Consider the following 16,545-nt stretch of genomic DNA (forward strand, 5'->3'; position numbering starts at 1 on the left):
ACACGGGTTCTGAGACTGATGAAGAGGACAAGCCTCAGATTGCTGAGGAGGACGGGATTGCCAACCCTCTGGACCAGGAGAGAAGTCCAGCTAGCGTGCCCAACCATGAGTCCTCCCCACACGTGAGCCAAGCTCTGTTGCCACGAGAGGAAGAGGAAGATGAGATAAGAGAGGGTGGAGTGGAACATAGCTGGCACAGCAGCGACATTCTACAAGCCTCTGTGGATGGTCCAGGTGAGTGTCTAAAAAAACCTGGCCTTTTTCTGGGCCATCTCAAATCGTCCTACCTCGTGGAACATCCACAACCAAATCATTAAAATATTTCTTCCCAGAGCCCTCGCAGAATAGAGATACCAAAGCTGGTGACAGATTATGAAATGATAGTTGTGTTATCACATTACAGCCCTGACATCTTAGGAAGGGATTGTATTTCCATTTGGATGCAAGTTGAATATGAACTACATTTTAAACACACAACGTGAAGGATTTGCGCCACATGCACAAGGTGCCAATTTATACAACATGATCAAGATGTGCCCTCTCAAGATGGAAAATGGAAGCAAACCTAAGAACTCACAACTGACATGTATTTGAAAGTTTTGTATAGTGATACAAACCAAATAATGTCAGTTTAATGTAGTTTCAGTGTCTGTCTGACACCTCCTATTGTAATTCAACCATCTAATCATTCCCTTTTATTAAGTGTGAATGTGATTTCACACTTCTACCTGGTCAGGTAGCTTTCTTATTATTTAACAGCTAAGTACTCGATAATGATTCTTGCTGTTTGGTGGGAATCTCTGGGGAAGTAGAAATGGTCCAAGGCCAGCTATAATAAAAATAAGGTAAATTATGTTCAATCTAAAACTTTAGATGCCACTGTGAAAATGGAAATGTCATGGTCTAAAATTCACTCAGGATGAAACATCACCAAGGTGTGAAATGATTAACAAAATAAAAGAGAATTAATCATTAGTCATATCCCCCTAAACTCCTTCTGCTCATCTCTACTTGCTAAGGTGGCCTGTTAAAAAAATTTTTAATGACCCGTCTAATTCAAACCTTGGTGTCTTCTTAATCTCTGTTCCAAGACCCAATGAGAGCTATCATGATTTACCCCACTATTTTTTTTCTTATGCTATATATAACAATAGCGTTTTTATAAATAGGTGAAGTGGGTGGGAAGGAAATAAGTAAGCACACGAGTCTACCTATACGCTATTGTGATGTCGCAGACTATAAAACATCGAACGTAGGCAGAGTAATTGTTTGGTATACTAGAAGGGAGATAATAAAAGCACTTCCACTACTAAAGAAAATTAAATGTGAAGAAAAGGAGAAAAAAAAGACGGATGGCAGTTTGAGTGTAGTGTATTTGTTTTTCGTGTTCCTTAACATACTGTGCCAAGTTTTGTACTCTTTCTGTTTCCAATTTTGCTTTCGGTGAAGGTTTCTCGAGTATCAGCAATCCCACACATAAACATTTATCGTTCTATCCATTAAGACTTAAGGTTTTAGATTTTCAACTATGAGGGAGAACTCAGCCAAAGATGCTTGAAAGATAAATACGTTTAATTAGGGGCCGAGGATGATCATTAAAGGAAGTCTGACTGCTGCAGAAGTCATTAACAATCTTAAATGAAATTTTTATTTTTATGATAGCCATTTACATGTATAATAAGAGCCAATGATTCTTGGGAGCAGTGTGACAGAAACAGAGTGTGGCGAGAACTCATGTAAGACATACTATTTAAATGAGCTGGTGTTAGCTATTCATATTTGTTAATGAACTAGATATGCAGGGCTATAAGAATGAATGTTCTGATGCTTTAAATTTTAATATCTAGAAATCAAGGGTAAGGACCAATTACTAGAATTTCCACCCTTAAAGGAATAATTAATAACGATATAACAAATGTACAGCTCCAAACTTCTGGGAAAAAAAAGTTTAATTTTAAAAAATTAAGACCAATAATTGAAAAACAGCCAAAACAGCCATGTCAAGCTGTAGTAGTCTGTGATCATGGCAGTTTTTTGCGTTGGTCATGGATCATAATTCTGAATGTTTTAATATACAATCATCCATATGAATGCATTAGAGACTCTATTATCACCTGTAGTTAATGGTGCCTGTGATACAAATGAACAGGCTGCTCTTTGCTCTTACCTTTATGGTAAATAAACTAGCATTCTGGAGTCACAATAATTAAATAAAATGTAAATCCCTAATCTCATTTGGCTATTTGGACCAAGAAAGTTACCCGGCTATTACCTGTCTGGTTCTAATGATTAGTAATGATTTATTGTTCTTTTTTTTTTTATTGTTCCAAAAGTGCTCTGATGTGGTGCCTTGATGTCTAATGAAAAGAAATTGGTCTTAAAAAGCTACTCATTGTTTATCCTGCCTCTTAGATAACACATTTTTCTTCTGATAAAATATTTTTCTTATTTATTGTTCGAAACACACAATATAGACAATAATTCTAATTCGGGTGCTGTTTTATTTAGTAGTGTTTTATCCCTGGTGCCTGCCTGTCTGCCACCATACCTCGGCACATAGCTTTACTCTGAGATAAGCCCCCTCTCCTGTGCTGGCTCTCCCCTGCTTTCTGTAATTTGTCTGCAGGATGCAGGTTTTCCACTGAAGAACGCAGTGGAGTTCTTACTGTGCCTTTCCGGTTCCAGCACAATCAAAGTTTTGTGTTTAGAATTGTCCTTGACATTCTTTCGTCCCACAATGGGGTGGACACAGTGTGCTGGAAGCCATGACATCATTATCATTGACACAGACTTAAATAAATCACCTGCATCTGGCCTCTTTCTGCTTATTCAAGGATTCTTCATCTTGTGGCAGAAAGTGCTCTTTATTTTCACAAACCTTCATCCCAAGGGTCTGGAAGATGCAAACTTTTACAAGTGCTTTAAAAACAAATATACTATGTGGTTTTAGATGCAGTATGCTGAGTAAGAGATGTCTTGGAAAATGTTTAAGGTTAGGCATGAAGCAAAAAAACAGCCAAGATTGCCTTTCATCCAGAGGGGATACTCCTAACCTACATGATGATGTCCTTCTGAATATGGATTCCTGTGAAGCTTAATTAAATAGGCATATAAATAGCATTTCAAATACATACTTGAAAGGGCTTAGTGTTTCATTTTAATAAATTGAGCTTGATGTTCAAAAAACAAAAAGCTTGATGCTCAGTAAATTGAAGCAAAGTACATTCTGGGTAAAAATGACACCATCTCAGTTGCACAATCTTTGGTAAAAGAGGGTTGTAGCTAAAGTATTACTACAGAATGCAGGACACGCTAGGTGCCAACTACACATGTGAATATGCAACATTTAATCATTTGGGAAGCAACCACCCCCTGTAACTTCTCTTTACTTTTTCATAAGAAAATGACAATGAGGAAGGAAGTGCAGCAGAAATCTTGAACATTACCACTATTATGCAAAAAAAAAAAATGCTGTTAACTGTTTTCCCCTCAGTGACTTGATCTCTCAGATGGAAAACTTATGATTCTTCTGACTCTTGGCTACCAGAAATCACATGAGAGGAGCGAGGAAGAAAGACACAAAAGTTATATTTATATCTAGTACTGAACTTCTCAGAAATACCTTAATTTAATTCCTTGCAGAGACTAATAAAAATATCAGATGAGGGAGCCTTTCAACCAATCAATTATGACAATTGACAGTACAATATTGCTGTATATTGAACGCCTAAATGTTTTATGCAAAATGTCCCTGTGAAAATGTTTCTTAAATAAGAAAGAAGTCCAGGGCCAAGACTGAATTTAAAGTGGTCATAGAATTTAAACAAATATCATTCAAATTATCTGACCAGTATTATGCCCAGGGGCATTATATTAGCCTAATTTATATATGTGTATTTTACCTTAAGAGGCTCATGATTTTTCAATTCTGATCCCATGAACAGATATACTGCAGGATACTACTTATAAAACATATATTTTAATTTTGCTGTAACATTTGCTAGAATCTGTTTTTCTACCAAATAATTATGACTGAAATGTGATAAGCAAAAATGGTCAGGATAAATTTGGGAATTCACAGAGTCCTATTTATAAAGTTTCTCTTGTTTGAAACAAAATGATTATCACAGAGAGATATTTATCCTGGATCGTGTTTGATTCTCATTAGTATTGTTATTGTAAAATTACAACTTTTAAAATCCCATGTTAAATTTACTTCCTTGCAAGATTTTAAACTGTTAGCTGTCCTTCTCTGCCCTCACATATTCTTTAGTTTGGTAGGCAGAAAATTCGGGAGTTCTACTTTCTAGACTCTTCCCATTAAAGACATTATAATTTTAGAAAATGACCTTCTATCATTTATAGATCTTCAACTTCAGTGCTACATATTTTCATCTTCATCAGAACATTGAGCTGTTCTTACACCTATATGTTTTTCCTCAAAAATGACTATGATTCCCTACTGGGAAATAAATGGTAAGGAAGAAAGTTATTTATGGAGTGGTAAGGAAAGGAATAAAGAAAATATGTTTTAGAAGTTTATATAAAACAGTGAAACAGGTGTTTTCAGTACCTCTGGGATGCTTTTTTATAAACTGGGCATTTCAAGCTCTGGTATGTAGAATTAGGTTTTTTTTTTTAAAATTTTGCTTGCATAGATTAGCACCATCATAGCTACTTCAAGGAGAGGAATAAAACATGAAAATAAAATAAGAAATTCTGACTTGCCTCTGGCCATCCAGCATTACCAGAGCTATAGCAGCCAGCGTGCCTTTTTGTCAGTGCAAATACTTAGTTGCTTTTGACTCTTATTGAAAAAATAATATCTTTCCCCCTGTTTGTCACTAGAACTGCCACCAGAAGAAAAGCCCTTCGTTTGCCCCAAATAAGCACCTCTGTTTTTCACAGCTTGCAGTAATGCTTAAAGTAAATAAGTTCTTGTGCGGCCAGCACCATTGGATTCATTGAATTGCCTGAACAAAGCTATTGTTTAGAGGTTTACAACAAGCCTTTTCTCTGTTTCCTTTAAAAGAATCTTCCTTGTTCCTGTGGTTGGCATGCTTAGTATAGTAAGCTTTTCTACAATTTTCAAATGCTAAAGAGAATTTTCCCCCACAGAAGAAATGAAGGAAGACTATGACACTATGGGGCCGGAAGCCACGATCCAGACCGCAGTTAACAATGGTACAGGTAAGTGAGTTTACCACGCCAAGGTCATGCTCGCCCTGCATCATGTGGATGCAGTGAGTCAGGAGCAGGAGCGTTGACCCATCCATTTGTATGTCCATGACTTAACAATTAAGTCAGACTTTTACAAGGCTCTTGATGATTTCAAATCAGAATTCTCTATTTTGATATTTTATTCAGCAAATATATCTTTTATTCTTAAACCCCTAATTTGCCTGTGAAAGTTGAGAAAACTGAACTGGATTTAAAAAAAAAAAACAACTTTTCAAAGCATTAGTTAGGCAAACTTTTGATAGTAATTTTTATTTTAAAAGACTGCTTGAATATAATTTGAAAATTGTAATGTAATAGGCTCAGCAGTAAAGAATCTGCCTGTAATGCAGGAGACATGTGAGTTCTAGTCCTGGGTCAGGAAGATCCCCTGGAGGAGGAAATGGCAACCAGCTCTAGTATTCTTGCCGGGAAACCATCCCAGCCCCTGGGGTCATAAAGGGTTGGACACGACTGAGCACTTCCAGTCACCACTAATATTAGTCATTGAGATTCAGATGATATGGTGTAGTTTAGATTATAAAATGTTTTTGTAGAAAGACAAACCAAAATTCTGTGAGCATTCCTCACAAAACTTGATCGTCTGAATTCCTTTCTATTCTTTCTCCATTTTATTTCTCAGTACCTTCTAGTTCCCCTAAATAATATTTTCCAGGCAAACGTTTTAGAGAGAATAGAAAATTTATCTTCTTTTTTGATGAAGCTAAAAAATTGCAGTAATAGATGGTGCATTGGTTTGTTCTACTACTGCTATAGAACAGAGTTTCAGGACAATTGTGACATTTCATGTTCTTTCCCCAAAACTGAACAGCATCTCCCCTCACACCCTCGCGTGTCACTAGTGCAAATGTATACTGACTCATTATGTTTATCTCTTTTTTCCTAGATAAGGCTAAGTATGTTTTGTGTTTCAAACAATCCCTCATACTACCATGGCAAATATTACCATTGTGCCCAGTATAAGTTAATCATCGAAAACAAAAGCAAAAAAAAAGAAAAAAAAGCACATAGCTATTTCCACTCAACTCACCCATGGAAAAAAGTCACAGTTTTAAGAAGCTTTAGAAATGTAAATAATTAAGATATTCATATCTCCCTTATGTTGAAACACATCACAATAGACGGTTCATGCTGTGCTTCTATTTAGAATGCTCTTATTAATAACTTACCAGGCAATAATTTGCATTCTTAGATGAAAAATAAGAGAAATAATAATTTCAAAAAACTATTGCAAATTTTCCTTCATCTGAATAATGTCGACATGAGGTACAAAAATGAAACTGTACACTATGGGATTATGGAAAAGGTATAGAATTAGGAACCTACAATCCTAATTTCTAGCTACACCTCTGACAATAACTAGACTGTGACCTTGGGCAGGTCAGCTACCCTTCTTGACACTCGGTTTCCACATCTGAAAAATGAATAGGTTACATTGGTTTCTTGTTAAGAATATTTCTAGTTTTAATATTCTGTGTTGCAGTGGTACCATGACCAAGTAAAATAGAAACCAGACAAAATAGCTTCATATTAGAGCATAATAATAAAGAGTTACCATAAATTAGATACTTTTTATAATGTCCCAACTCAGGGGATCAAAAATGGCTTTATCTTCCTGTTAAAGACAAATGTTAAATTTCAACCTCAAGCATAAATAAACTCTAATTTCATTAACTTTATAGGTGTTTAAAGTGTCACTAAAGTAAATTTATTCCACAGAATGACAATTTACTAGCTGTTTTATTCATTTGAAGTCTAAAGTGAGGTTAATAAAAATGCTTCCTATTCAGAAGATTTAAAAATCAATTTTGAATGTTCCTTCACCTACCCTTAAGATATCCTTTTTCCCATACCACTTATTATTACTTATAGTTCATATATATTCAGTCAATAAATAAATTAATAAGTATTCATTCAGTGTCTTCTATCTATTCACTTTTTTTTTTTCCCAGCTTCTTTCAAGGATTTATTTTTTCTTTTTTTTTTTCTTCAGCCATAGATTTACACGTATTCCCCATCCCGATCCCCCCTCCCACCTCCCTCTCCACCCGATTCCTCTGGGTCTTCCCAGTGCACCAGGCCCGAGTATCTATTCACTTTTGTGTGCACATATGGTAGAAGATAGGGCAGAAGTCTTAGATGTGACTATTATTTAATTTGGAAGATGCGACTAATGCACAAGAAAAAAATAGTAAGTGATAAGTGAAAATATGTGACAAATATGCCACAAACGGTAAGAATCATAATTATTTCAAATTACAGAAATATGAGAGATTCTATGAGGTGAATATTCAGAAAAGATTTCTTGAAGAAGGTGAAATTCGGACTAAGTTCATCTTTAGTAGTCATGAAGGAGTGAGGAAGGCCTTTCCAGCAGGACAGGAGCATGTGGGCCAGAGGAAGCAAATTGTAATATCCATTCAGAGGATAGTGAGTAAGAAGATTTGGCTGAATCAGGGAGTTCTAGGAGGCAATTCATGGGAAATGATGCTGGACACGTAAGTTAAAAGTAAATGGAGAATGTAAAGCAACAGAGAAAAGAGTTCGGGGCATGTTAAACTACCATGATTTCTGTGAATAAAAACTAGACTTTGAGAGGCCAACTGAAAATCCTTGTAGTTATTCAGGTGTGAAGCGACAAAAAAAGCCTGTCCTCGAGTAGTGACAGTGGTGAAATTTGTAACCTAACTTCTTCACAACCAATAGATTTTCTGGGTAATGAAACCAAAATGACTTCAAGATTACACATCTGCGTGTTTAGAACATGGCAAATACTATTTCTAGATAAACAAGAAAGAGACCCAGTTTTGAGAGAACTTGACCTTGTCTTTAGACAAGTATTTTTATATAAAATTTATATATACATATATGTATTCTTTGGAAATGAGGAATTGAAACCCAGGAAGTCAGGGTGAGAAAGATTTGAGAGCCATGTAGATATATTCAGATGGTATTTAACATCATGGGCTAAAACATTTATGATTGAGAGTGTATTTATTGAAATTGGTAGAAAGCTGACACCAGGGCTTCTGGTGGGTAAAAAGAAAAATCAAATTCATTAAAAGAAATAAGACTAAGAGATGGAAAAATATTAAATAGCCAGACAGCAAAGAAAGAAAGTTTGGAACATATAAGATTCTAATGACTGCAACTGAAAGAATCCTGAGCAAATAATTGGAGTTGGTAATTTGGAATTTACTGGTGATCCTCTGTTTAGAACTCTGGCATTTTAGAGAATAAATACGTATCTCTTCCCAACCATAAGTTTACTTCTTCTTATCCTTAGCATCGTTTTGGATGCTAAAACATGTAGAATTGAAATAAGACATCTTTAATGGTTGAAGTTGCCTATTCATGGAGCATCTCTTTCTCCCCACCTAAGTCCTGCTGATTAAGATCAAGCTATTGGCAGACCTTCCTCTTTAGCTATCCAACTGTAGTGATATCTTCCTCCAGTGAACTCTTATAGAACAAATCAGTTAAACTTGCTGTAGATGCTATAGAGTGTCATTACTTAATGTGTTGTTTTTTCCAAATTAAATTGCAAACTCTGAGAATACGGATTGGTTTTAGACTACCATATTGTCTGTGAGACTGCCTTAAAATTAATAGTCTCAACAAACAGGTTTTTATTAAGAATGAGTATGAAATTCTTTTATATCAGGTACCATTTTTTCTTTTTTAATTAAAGCAGAACAAACAGACATTGGCATAGATAAATTTTAAACAGGTTAAGCACATTTTCTGATAAAAAGTGTTGTTATTAACTGGAGTAAGCTGTCAAGAGAAGACAAAGAAAATGTCTCTATTATTTCTGAATATTCAACACACAAATTTCATTCCTAACTGAAAGTAAGGAAAAGATCTCTGAATTTCCTACTCAAGTCTACAAATCTATTAAACAGTAGAATTTAACCAAGTTCATATCAGTGGATAGAGTAGTCTTTTAGAATTTAAAAGTAGCTCCTTCCTAGTATAGTCTGCTGAGTTTAAAGCTGTAAGGAGTAGTGGGAAGGACTTAGCTGAATTGAATCACAGAATCTGAAAATTGAAAGTTATACCACGGAACAATTCCTTGACTATAATTTGATAGCTGAGGAAACTGTAGTGAAAAATGCCACATAGCTAACTAATACAGATTTGGGAATAAAATCTAAATCACCTCAGTTCAGTTCAGTCGCTCAGTCGTGTCCAACTCTTTGCGACCCCATGAACTGCAGCATGCCAGGCCTCCCTGTTCATCACCAACTCCCGGAGTTTACTCAAACTCATGTCCATTGAGTCGGTGATGCCATCCAACCATCTCATCCTCTGTCGTCCCCTTCTCTTCCTGCCTTCAATCTTTCCCAACATCAGGGTCTTTTCCAATGAGTCAGCTCTTCGCATCAGGTGGCCAAAATATTGGAGTTTCAGCTTCAACATCAGTCCTTCCAATGAACACCCAGGACTGATTTCCTTTAGGATGGACTGGTTGGATCTCCTTGCAGTCCAAGGGACTCTCAAGAGTCTTCTCCAACACCACAGTTCAAAAGCATCAATTCTTCAGCGCTCAGCTTTCTTTATAGTCCAACTCTCACATCCATACATGACCACTGGAAAAACCATAGCCTTGACCAGACGGACCTTTGTTGAAAAAGTAACATCTCTGCTTTTTTAATATGCTGTCTAGGTTGGTCATAACTTTCCTTCCAAGGAGTAAGCATCTTTTAATTTCATGGCTGCAGTCAACATCTGCAGTGATTCTGGAGCCCAAAAAATAAAGTCAGCCACTACTTCCACTGTTTCACCGTCTATTTGCCATGAAGTATTGGGACCAGATGCCATGATCTTTGTTTTCTGAATGTTGAGCTTCAAGCCAACGTTTTCTCTCTCTTCTTTCACTTTCTTCAAGAGGCTCTTTAGTTCTTCACTTTCTGCCACAAGGGTGGTGTCATCTGCATATCTGAGGTTATTGGTATTTCTCCCGGCAATCTTGGTTCCAGCTTGTGCTTCCTCCAGCTCAGCATTTATCATGATGTACTCTGCATATAAGTTAAATAAGCAGGGTGACAATATATAGCCTTGACCTACTCCTTTTCCTATTGGAACCAGTCTGTTGTTCCATGTCCAGTTCTAACTGCTGCTTCCTGACCTGCATACAGGTTTCTCAAGAGGCAGGTCAGGTGGTCTGGTATTCCCATCTCTTTCAGAATTTTCCACAGTTTATTGTGATCCACACAGCCAAAGGCTTTGGCATAGTCAATAAAGCACAAATAGATGTTTTTCTGGCTCTAAGTCACCTAACATATCCTTTACCCTCAGAAGGTTTTTCCCCACTCTGAAGAGCTGATCATGCTAGAAAGTATGGTATCATCTTTGACTCCTACACACTTTACCTAATTAAAGAATTTGTCAATTCCACTATCACAAATACTAAATACCACTTCTATTAATCTGCTCATTTTTTCACTCTTCTAATTTAAATTTTCATCTTTCATTTGAGCTATTACAATACCTATTTTACTAGACTCCCTATTTTCGACACCCAATTTCTTTAATCCATTCTTCAAACAAAGTTTGTTTGAAGTTGTTTTCCAAACACAGGGCAAATGGATAACTTCCTTCCCTTCTTCAGTTCATATTCAACCTTGTATCTCTTTGTTGCTTTCAGAATGAGTCAGCATTTCAGTTGATTTGGCACCTTTCATGATCTAACCCCATCTTGCCTTCAATACTACTTCCCAGAATATGCCCCAGCCGTGAAAGATTGTTGACCCTTTATCCTCCTTTGCCTTTGATCATTGTTTCCCTCCTACCTGGAAAGCCTCTCATTCTTTCCTAGCTTGACAACATCACACACATTCTTAAAGGCCATCTCCATCAGGAAGCCATCTGACCTTCTCTTTTTCAGGATTTACCACTCATCCTTCTGAGGGTCATTCTCTCTCACATTATACTTAGTCACCTGCAGGTGTGTTTCTCCCCATTAGATCATAAGCTGCTTGAAAGCAGTAATGATGTGGAATTTTGGTCACTTTCTCACCACAGATCCTAGAATGGTCCTGAGTCAGAAAGAGTATTTGAAGAAATGAGAGCATGAATCAGAGAAAAACTACACTTGGGCTTTTCTTTCATATTTACAGGTTGACATACTTTTGACACCTCACCTGAAATATTTAGATGTTTTCATCTTCCTTTATTCCAGTCCCTCAGATAAGGAAGACTCAGTTACATTTGGTTGGTCTCTAGCCTTCATGTGCTTCTCTATTTGGTCTGTCCACGTTCTTCCTATAATCCATTTCTCATGGTCCAAATTCCCTTCTTAGATCTTTAATAGTCCCCCAATACCTAAAAGACAAAATCCACATTTCTTCAGATAGGCATTGAGCGGCATCACATCTCACCAGTATTACACTCTGTCAGACCAAATCCCTGGGCAATATCAAATAAGAATCACATTTATACTACATCTGAATCTCTCCCCATGCTATCTCTTGAGACCTTAATCTCTAACTCTCTTTCCTCCAATTATCTGAATTCTACCTACTCTTCTGTTCTTCACAACCATCTCACCTCCCATTTCCTTAATGTGGTCATCCTTGAACACCCCAAACCACATCAATCTCCTCCTTCTCTGAAATCCCACAGCACTCAGGCGCACACCACTAATTTTAGCATGTTGAGTTGTTCCTCTTTATGTTGTTTGCACACATTTCACCTGGTTAATTTCATGGAGACAAGCAATTCCTTAAGCTATAAAATAGGGATATATTAACATGGTACGTACCTCATAGGACGTTAAGGCAATTAAATAAACAATGTATGTATTGGCCTTAGTATGTGTCCCCCAAATATTTGCTTTAATAAAAGGATTATTCCCTGTTTGTCCCAAAGTACAGCAGTGACACATGGTATGCATCATGAACTGGTAAAATGAATGAATGAATGAACAAATGTTAGGTGGAGAAGAAATGGACTCTGAAAAGGGAAGTCAAAATGGGCAAGAACATTTACTGTGATGAGGATTAAGTCCAGTATTTTCAGAAAGTAAAACCAGGATTTAAGTCCCTGAAGTAAGAGTAGCATGTCACTACTTTTTTACAACAAAGTTAGGTTAGCAGCACAGCAAAATTAATGTATTGCAAGTAGAGCATTGCAAACCCTGATTTATAGTAATAACTTTATATGTTGCATTTAATGTTTTTACACTGCTTCTAATGTTTTAAAAAATGAAAAATGTATGCTTTAACACATAAAGAATAAGTTTTCGCAACAAACCTTACATCTTTCAGATATTAATCAAATTCAAATTCAGAATGAAATTACTATGTAGAATTCTTGAGTGTATTTTTTAAAGCTATTTTCTAAGAAGATTAGAGAAATGGAAAAACTTGGGAGCATTATAAACATGAGTTTGCCTACATGTTAGTAGTAACAAGGATCTATCTTAGGTTCATGGTGATCATTAGCATTAATGCGTTTCCACGTGCATATCAAGACCTAAATAGGTCCCTGATGTTTTCCTCTTTGAATGTGTGAAAGTTATATTTACTCAGACAATCTAACACTCTAGTTATAAAGAGCTATTAATAACCACCTGCATCTTTGCTTCCTTTGCTGGGAAAAGGAAAACACCATACATCTAGGAACTGGGTAAGGCCAATTTAGGTCTCAGTTCTTAATTTTATATAACAGAAGAAAACTGTTGTCCAAGAACTAACTGTATTGACTGTAGCTAATAATTGTTAAACATACTCTCAATATTTTAGGAATAATATATAAATGCTTTCACAGATAAAAAGCCAAAAGTTATTTTCAGGTGCTCTGATTCTAGAGTCAAATAAACTACATTTGAGTTTTGTCTCTACCAATTGCTAATTTCATGAACTTGAGTATAAAAAGCCTTCATTTCTACCATCATGCATCAGTAAAGTGGAACTAATGATTCCTAGTGTACGGAGTCTGATTGTAGTGATTAAATGGTATATCCTTTTTAACCAAACAAAATGGTGTATCAGTTTTAAAGTACCAAGTATAATGCATAACATATGTTATGTATTCACCCTCTTTTGGTTATTTTTCTGGTTTGTTTGCATCTATAAATAAGCTTACCCATTTTTTTTTAAGTATTTTTTATTTCTTTGGTTGCACTGAGTCTTAGTTGTGGCATGTGGGATCTAGTTCCCTGACCTGGGATCTAGTTCCCTGACCTGGGATTGAACCCTGGTCTCCCGCACTGGGAGCTGAGACTCGAAGCCACTGAACCACCAGAGAGGTCCCATGCTTACCCACTTTTATGCACTGAGAGATAAATGTACTCTGAACTATTTTCTCCCTTCACACTGGCTCCTCATTAACTTCTCTAGAATCCAAAACTACAATATTTAACAAATTTGTAATGGGAGGACTAACCAGTTGATTTTGAGAGACTTAGCCAATTAAATTCCTTTGACATCTTGGAAAACTACCCAGACAAGTTGTAGGACAAATTACTTTTCACTGCACTAAAGCTGCATTTGAAGTTAAAATAGGAAGATTAAGAAGGACTAGCTTAGCTTTCTATCTCATTCATCTTTATCTAGCATCCTATTTCTGAATGTAGAAGAGGATTTAGTAGTATTTATTATATTTGTGTATAAAGATGTTGAAAACTGTCAAGGATTTTTCCTTCACTTGATCAGTGACTAGTATCAGAGATCATATAAAAAATATTGGCACTGATTAATGATGAATTCATTTTTAATTCAGAATTAAGCATAACTATTTAGAAAAGAAATCATATCTTTTTTCCTTTCTGTCCTAGATAACAATTAAATAATATTTGTCACTTGTTAACAACCACGAAAATACTTCATTCTTTTTATAGTATTTGTTGTGTGCAGAATTTGAACTGAGGTTCAAGAAAGAAACAAAAGAAATAGAAGGTATAATCCTATCCTTAAGGAATGCAAAATCTTATGATGTCATTAGGAAAGACAAAAACCACAATGACGTGAAGGTGAAATTTACAAATGAATAACTATGGCTTCATCAGCTGTTAGATCAGTAATCAATTTGGGAGACCCTACAAAGTGCAAGGCATTTTATTAGGTGTCATGAAACATACAGTAAATAGTCACTGTCATTAATGACATACTCAATTGAGTAAATATAGCAATAGTAGCTAAATAAGAAATATGTGTATATGTACTAAAGACATGAAAATAGGGAGGTGACTTAAGAGATTGCAAATTTTAGGGAAGTTTTTTTCCAGGACAAAGGCTTGCTGAACATGCCTGTATACAAAAGAGAGACAGAGGAAAAGGCTGAAAATGTAAAAGGAGTTGAGGTAAAAAACGGAGTAGGTTATCAGAAGAGTTGTGAGGGAATAGCTTTAGATGGTAGCCTTGGCTGTGAGCAGACACACATCTTTTCTAGCAATAAAATCAAAAGAAGAAGGGAGAATGATGGTAGAGAGACTTTGGTTGAATTTTAGGTAGTTGATGGAATTCACATCACAGAAGTTGCACTCTTGGAAGTAGGGAGAAAAAAAGAGACCATCAATTGACAGTACGGGAATGGACATAGGATTTTAGTTGGGCAAGGCAAGAATGATATAAGAATAAGGTGTAGAAATGGAAGTGACTTCCAAATTCAAGCTGAACCAAGGCAGGCAAAATCAGAATCGGTGAAATGACCTGAGGGACTTGTCAGGGTCTGATTATCACAATGAAGTACCTGTTTCAGGAGGTGAGGAATTGAATGATGGGATGGAGCAGCAGGCTGAAATCAGAGAGTGAAAGTTCCAAGTTTTGCTCAAAAAGATGGCATTGTCCCAGGGTTGGCCATACCCAGGAGTGGCGGGCCATCCCTGTGCTTGGACTAGAGAAAGTCACAGCACCAAGCAGCCGGGATTCTGCACAGACTATGTTTTCAGTAATGAAGTTCCCCAGAATGAGAGTAATGACAGCCTGGGATAAACATTTTCATGGGATAAGTGTCATTTTACTTGAACTGTATAGGTTGTGTCCTAAGACATGATAGTGAAAATGGATGACTTACGACTTCAAAAAATTACAGTTACAGACTGGAGGCTTTTTGAGGGTCAAGGTTAAGTTTGCTCTTCTCTATATTTCCTCTCAGTAGATGCAGTGCTTATACAGCCTCGATGGTTTATAAACAGGTTGCTTTTCACATTAAAGCATAAATGAATAAACAAAGAAGTGATGAACAAATTGATAAAACAGGCATTCTGATTTGAAATGATGGTATAAATGAAGGAGTATTTTGACCCTTCTGTATATTGCTCTGAGCTTTAAGACAAATGAAAGCAAGAATGGCTCCGCTGGAAAGGTTTGTGAGGGATGGAATATTATCAAGAGATGACACAGTTTCATTTAATCTGAAGAAGCAGAACTCATGTAGGAGGACATCATTAAGCATGTGGGGGGGATAAACAAGTAATATGTGAAATGGGAAAGCAAAATGAACCGTGAATAAAGTGATTCTTGGTCTCTAGTCCTAAATTAAGCCTTAAGACATTTTTTTTATTTACGAAAACTGTAATAGTTAATAAAAATTCTCCTTTGCAAGATGTTTCATAAAGTTATTTTTGAATTGAGTGCCTTTTGTAACATGGTTCAAATTAGGAAATATAAAAAGGAGAAAAATACAATCCCTAAATATTAAATGGAAATTTTAAATAAGTCTCTTAAGTGAAGCATTTGAAGAAATTTCGTGATTTTTTTTCCATTTTACCCCATTAGATTTAGATGCAGTCACTCAGTCAAAAAATAAAACAAGGGAGAGGGTTCAAGAGGGAGGGGACATACATATACCTATGGCTGATTCATGTTGATGTATGGCAAAAACCATCACAATGTTGTAAAGTAATTAGCCTCTAATAAAAATTTTTAAAAAGTGCATAGGATTCAGAAGAGGGAGGACATGAAAAGACAAATTGAGAAAAAAAAAGTTTAAAATGTCATATTTTATTTATATTGAAGTTGGCATTTATATTGCCTTTCCCCTATTAATTTTATGGTGTCATAATGTTTTGTTTAGAGCTACTTATAATGTCAGAGCAATCTTTTCAGCATCTAAGACCTATTCAAATTATATCCAATCAGGCATGAATAGAAACTAAAAAGGTGGGGTTGTCTCTCTTTCTCTCTCTCTCTCTCTCATATTGACTCATTATGATATAGTCCAAAGAATAATGGGTTGAGTTAGGACACATGAATTCTCTACCCAGCTCTTCCAGAAATTATTTGTGTAACTTTCTACAAATCATTAGCCTCACTGTACCTTCATTTTATCTGTTAAGTGAGGACATTAGACTAGAAATTT

The 16,545-nt window shown here is 36.0% G+C and overlaps 1 protein-coding gene across 4 annotated transcripts in view; it reads left to right on the plus strand.

Moving 5' to 3' along the window:
• ZEB2 (zinc finger E-box binding homeobox 2) overlaps positions 1 to 16,545 on the plus strand; it is a 135,373-nt gene that overhangs the window by 89,258 nt on the left and 29,570 nt on the right. For all 4 annotated transcript variants that reach the window (XM_043894252.1, XM_043894254.1, XM_043894251.1 and 1 more), the window contains exons 3-4: positions 1 to 234; positions 5,119 to 5,190. The exon at positions 1 to 234 is cut by the window's left edge and continues 24 nt beyond it. In XM_043894252.1, the coding sequence (XP_043750187.1) occupies positions 1 to 234; positions 5,119 to 5,190 (306 nt within the window). The remainder of the gene's footprint in view (positions 235 to 5,118; positions 5,191 to 16,545) is intronic.

This window comes from Cervus elaphus, chromosome 33, assembly GCF_910594005.1.
Source record: "Cervus elaphus chromosome 33, mCerEla1.1, whole genome shotgun sequence".
Lineage (NCBI taxonomy): Eukaryota > Metazoa > Chordata > Mammalia > Artiodactyla > Cervidae > Cervus > Cervus elaphus.